Consider the following 5,784-nt stretch of genomic DNA (forward strand, 5'->3'; position numbering starts at 1 on the left):
GAAGTTATGTACAGGCTTGACCTAATATTCTCTTAGGTCCCCTAGGTGGGAAAAATGAAGGAATAGGATATTGGATATCCTTCCTTTCATACATTTAGCAAGTTTAAAAGCTACCAGTCAAAAAAAATCACGGTTTTGTCCAAAAACTACAGGGATCTCGGTTTAGATTTCAAAGCCAGGGTAAACCAGGCACACGACAGAACATTTGTATTTATTTAGGCTCTTGCCATTCTCGATCTCTGAACTTTAAAGCATACATCGACAGTTTACACTGTTTCCTACGCTGTGCTTTGAATTTATTCTACCACGTCGCGAACACGCTATAAAACTGGCAAAAAACCGCCAAAAGCCACATTAAATTACTATACAAGCACCTTTGCCATATCGGATCTCGAACTTTAAACGTACAAACATACCAAGTGTTTACACTATTCCTACGTTGGAGATTATAAATCAAATCTATCCACGCGCCAACGCCATAAAACTGGCGGAGAACTTCCCAAAGCTGACGAAAAAACTGTCAAAAGTCGACATTGACTGATTTAAATCGTCTTGAGGCACGCTCACCATAGTGTGATCGGAACGTGCGTTTCAGGCCCAGCTAAGGCGCCGCCCCCGGGGCTCCAAAAAATAAGCCGAGACACGAACCCTCAAGCCCCACGTGAGTCGGAGAACACTCCTGTTAATCATCAGATGAGAATTAGCTCATCCTAGGTCACCGGCGTATGTCTAAGCTTCTCGGCTCGCTATTATTTATACTACTAAACTCATTTACTTTCTGAACATCTATGACACCTAGTACCCGCAAAGTCGTAGCCCAGACCCCCTCCCACCAGTCGGCGCCAAGTTCCCTCCCCCCATGTATGGGGGGGGCGGCGGTTTCTACTTAGTTCGCTATTTCACGCGGCGGTCCGCTAAAAAAGTTTAGAAAAAGAAAAAAATGGAACCAAAAAACTTAGGGATATGGATAAACGTGGTCCTTATTTAAGCACATCGTCCGCTAAAAAAAAAAAAGAAGGATTAATCCCAAGTTCAGTTGAACTAAAGTAATTTGAGAAAAAGAGTACTAGATACTCGAACTCGAGGGTGTTCTACATTCATGAGGTTATGAGTTTAATGAGATAGTAATTGTTTAATTAACGGACGTTCGTTAAAAAAATTATATCACCATTTGGGAAAGTCCTTGAGGTCAGGTTAGCTTAAAAACTTAGAAGACACGCGCTGCTTTTAAAAGTTTTTCGTACAAGAAGTTTAAACATAAAAAAACCGCGTAAAAAGATGTGTAAAACTTGGAAAAAAGGTATACTTGTGATTTAGGCGCGGCTCGTGGGTAATTTGATCTCAACGGCGTCCGTTTAGAAAAGTTTTAAACCCTTATGTTACAAAGTCTAAAAATCAGGCTAACCTTGCAGTTTAAAAGTCGCGGCGTCCGCTTTAAAAAAGTTTTCCATCCATCTATACACGGAAGTATCGGAACACCTTGCTCAATTAAAAAACTGCGTGGATTTAAGATCTATCAAAAATATATGTAAAGGAATAGGATATAATTAATTGACCTTGCGATTTAACGCTCGTTTTATTTAATCTAGCGGACGCCGCTATTAAAAACAGACATTTGAACTCTTAGGTCAGAGTGGTTTTAATTCTAAAAGTCGCTGGCGTTCGCTAAAAAAAATTAAAAAAACCATCGGGAAGTTCCAACGTATGAAAAAACATAAAAAAAAACCCCCCCCTTCGGCGGGGGGGGAAAGATGCTCGGTACTACGTCTCACTCACGATTTTACTGGCTTTATTTAATTTCGGCGCGTCGCTTTTTTTAACTTTAAGAAACCCGATGGTTAGAAGTCTTTAGGTAGAGCGGTCTGATTTTAAAATCGCGGCTTAAAAAAGTTTAAAACCAGTTTCAGATCACTTTTATTTTAAAAAAGTTCGCGACGTTCGCTAAAAAAATCTCCCCCCCGTTTGACGGGGGGGGGACGGGGGGGGACAGCATTCGGGTACTGACCCTATGGTGTTTCACAACTTTTTCGAGAGACAGAAATGGTTTTACTAAGTACTAAACTAAACTAAAACTTATTGTACCAATCTCTACCAATTTATTTTCAAATCCCATCATTTCCTTGTTTGTGGGTTTATTCGTAGTTAAGTCACCTATTCCACTCCTTTCAGGAGCACCACAAGTGTGGTCTAAAAAAGAGAATAAGGTCCAAAAGGTGATATAAAGTCAAAGAGTGAACATAGCTCCAAGGTAGTACCACAAAAGAGAATATAGGGGTCCAAATATAACCGCATCGGTCTAGCCCAGGATACGCTCCCCCCCGGATACGGCGCCAAAATTCCCACCATGGAATGAGAGGGAGGCAAGGTTTTTGCTTAGGTCGCATTTGACGCGGCGTCCGGATAAAAAAAGTTTGTCATTACCGGGATACGGCGTCGGTCAAGCTGTAGTTAATTAAGGAGTTAGAAAAAGAAACACTGGAACCAAAAACTTAGGGGGTTAAACGTGGTCTTGTATTTAACGCGGCGTCCGCTTAAAAAAAAGTTTTAATCCCAAGTAATTTAAGAAAAAGAGGACTAGATACTCGACTCGAGGTGTTCTACAATCCACTATAGATGAGTAAGTAATGTTTAATTTGACGCGACGTCCGTTAAAAAACAAAATTATACCCACCATGTGAAAGTCTTAGCGTCAGGTTAGTTAAGTTTAGAAGTTCACGGGCGTACGCTTTAAAAGTTTTTTATACCAAGGACTTCTAATCATCAAAAACAAAAGTAAAACCGCGTATGAAGATGTGTAAACAACTTGGAAAAAGATGTTGTAAAAAACCCGATAGTTGCAAAGGTTCTATACGTAGGACTAGCTTGAAGTTTAAAAATCGCGTCGCGGCCGCTCCCGCTTTAAAAGTTGTTTTACTTCTTAATCTTAAGAGAAGAATAAAAGTGAACACTCAATATAAATAATAAAAAGAAAATTACACATAATTAAAGAATGGAACTTCCCCGATGTCGTTTCTTCAAAAAAAGTTTTTAACGGACGCCGCGACTTAAAAATGAATGACCTAAAGGAGTTCTAACATCTGGTTTTTTAAAAGCGGACGCGCGAGATTAATAAACGAGTAAGTGCGCAAGTCGGATATTATCCTATTTATATGTCCGCAGGTTTTTATAGACATTTAATATGTAAGTATGTAAGTAACACATATGAAAAACTTTTAAAGATGCTGGTTGTTGTTTGAAGGCCTTTTTTAAGTTTGCGAGTGTTTATCGATTCCTATTCAATACTTCTATTCATGAGAATATTAGTACTTATAATTTGTTCGAACCGGGCAGGAGGCCCTTAAAAATCGGGCATTCAAATCAGGCTAGCACATTTCTTTAGCAATTGAATTCATGGATGGATTAAACAAATAAATATAAGTCAATTAATACTAATAACTAAACTAAACAACTAAATTGAAAGTACATTACTAACCTTTAGTTCCTGATCTTACGGCAAGAGGGAAACAAATCAAATGAGAAATTTATAAGTCGTATTAAACTACTCACTCTTAACACGATTAAGGTAATATATCTTAAACTTGTATCAAAGAAACAACATTTGACTTTCGTAGTTCGAGAGGGATGATAGTACTACATTTCGGTAAAATCAAAGCTAAACTGTTAGTATATCGTAGTTGTTGTGGTATGTATAAGAAAGTAAAACTCCCACTTAGTTTTCACTTCCACTTTTAACTAATATTCTTAAGGTTGGAAAAGTTTCAGAGATTTAAAATTGTGGTGACAAGTTCCAGTTTCCGGAGAAAAGGGGAGGTCAAAGGAAAAGAAGATTTTAACTATCCCACCCAAATACCCCACGACTCAATAAAAACATTATAGCCGCCTAAGTGCATTGCATCGAAACTAGGGTCGCGAAATAAAGAGACTAAAAAGTTATTAAGATCTGTAAAAGTTTGTAAATGTAAGTTTGAGGTTAGAAATTCCAACAAAAGAAAATTTAAATCTTAGGATGTCAGGAGACGAGGTAATGTAACAAACCAGACGAAGCAGCGGCCTATTCGATGATTGAAAGTGGAAAGTAAAAACCAAAGGATAGTTAGGAGAATATAATCATCAATCGTATCCATAAGTACAATGATATCGGTAACGTAAGTAAGTAAAGTATCAGCCAAAGTACTATAAGGATTACGTAAGTGTGTAACTTGTTTGTTCGTCTTACTGTTTCAAGTTTACACACTCGTATCCATAGTACTTTGGCTGATACTTTACTTACCTTAGCGTTACGATGACATTGTACTTATGGATTACGGATTGTATGATTATATTCTCTACTTCCTTGGATTTACTTCCACTTTAATTGCATCGAATAGGCCCATGCTTCGTATGGTTTGTTACATTACACTCCGTATCCTGAAATCCAGTACTTTTGGATTTCTGCCCCCCCCCCCCCCCGCCCTTCTACACCCATGCACTCGGATTCGCCACTCGAAATTTCAGATCAGTCGGATTTGTCACTCGGGAGTCGGGACGGACCTTGGCAGAGCTAGCAGTTTAATTCGGCTTTCGTCATTAGAAATTTCGAACGACTCCCACAAGTAGCGTTGTTTAATTATTACTATCAGAAAACGACTTTTTTTTCAGATTAGAAGAAGATGGCATTGGACTGCCCTGTAAAGTTGTCGACAGCAATAGGGAAAAGAAAATCGGCATTGTAGCATTGTCCCTGAAAGATCTTATGAACAGAGCTCGACTTAAATTGGGTATGAGTTCCGTGGTGAAGGTGGTTCTGGATTTAGATGGTACTGAGGTGGATGAGGAGGAATATTTTAGTACTTTGGAAAAGAACACGAGTTTGATGATATTATCAAAGAATGACAAGTGGACACCAAGGAGTGAAACTACAGCAACGTAAGTTTTTTTTTTTTTTTTCTTTGTATGTTCGATAGAAAATAAGGAAAGATAAAAATGGCTAAAGCACCCCTTTAGTACGAATAATTATGTACCTATCCTTAAAAGCTTTAGCTTATTATTGGATTTTTGGCTTTATAATTCTCTGGACAAAATTTCACCACCACTTTCGTAGTCCTGGTAAAAAGACCTTTAATTTGATATACAGGTCGACCAGGTATGGGGACAGAGTGACAGACAGACAGAGTGACAGACGACACCGAAGCGAATACAATAGTCCGTCCCTTATACCTTTTTATTACAATGGTAATAATAAAGAAAGGACGGACTAAAAAATGAATGCGGCCCGCGGGCAACATTTTAAGGTCCAATGCGGCCCGCGGTCACTTTGAGTTAGTGCACCCCTGACATAGACCTTCACTTCGTTCGGTCAATAATTCATTCCACTGTCTCATTCAGGCTCACATTAGAAAGAAATGAAACCAACAATGATGTCACCGGATTCTTGACCAAAATTCACGGAAATAACGGAGTATCAATCCTTGGGGGGTTGGAGTTGGAACTACTCTCCGATATGGATCCAGAGAGTCTAACGGACATCATACCAGACAAGTAAGTATAATCAAAAGAAAAACTAATGCTTGAATCACCCTTCTGAGTTTTTACTTTCCTTATCTCTATAAGAAGGAAATTGATGTAATCAGCAGTAATTTTCGATGCGATACCGATGGTCAGTTTTCAGTTTTTTTTTTTTTTTTTTTTCCAAATCCACGAAAGAAAAATCTTTCCTCTTTTCATACCACGTGCTCCTCCTAACTCCGCTCTTATCAACGATTGCATTTGTGACCTTGAAATTGAAGCAATGATACAGTACCTTGG

At 38.6% G+C, this 5,784-nt stretch overlaps 1 protein-coding gene across 1 annotated transcript in view; it reads left to right on the forward strand.

Annotated features, from left to right (window-relative positions):
* LOC103519827 (kelch-like protein 5) overlaps positions 1 to 5,784 on the forward strand; it is a 31,118-nt gene that overhangs the window by 20,939 nt on the left and 4,395 nt on the right. Inside the window, exons 9-10 of the mRNA XM_008484915.3 lie at positions 4,644 to 4,905; positions 5,365 to 5,517. Of these exons, the coding sequence (XP_008483137.2) occupies positions 4,644 to 4,905; positions 5,365 to 5,517 (415 nt within the window). The remainder of the gene's footprint in view (positions 1 to 4,643; positions 4,906 to 5,364; positions 5,518 to 5,784) is intronic.

Source organism: Diaphorina citri, unplaced genomic scaffold, assembly GCF_000475195.1.
Source record: "Diaphorina citri unplaced genomic scaffold, Diaci psyllid genome assembly version 1.1 scaffold2963, whole genome shotgun sequence".
NCBI classification, from domain to species: Eukaryota; Metazoa; Arthropoda; class Insecta; order Hemiptera; family Psyllidae; genus Diaphorina; species Diaphorina citri.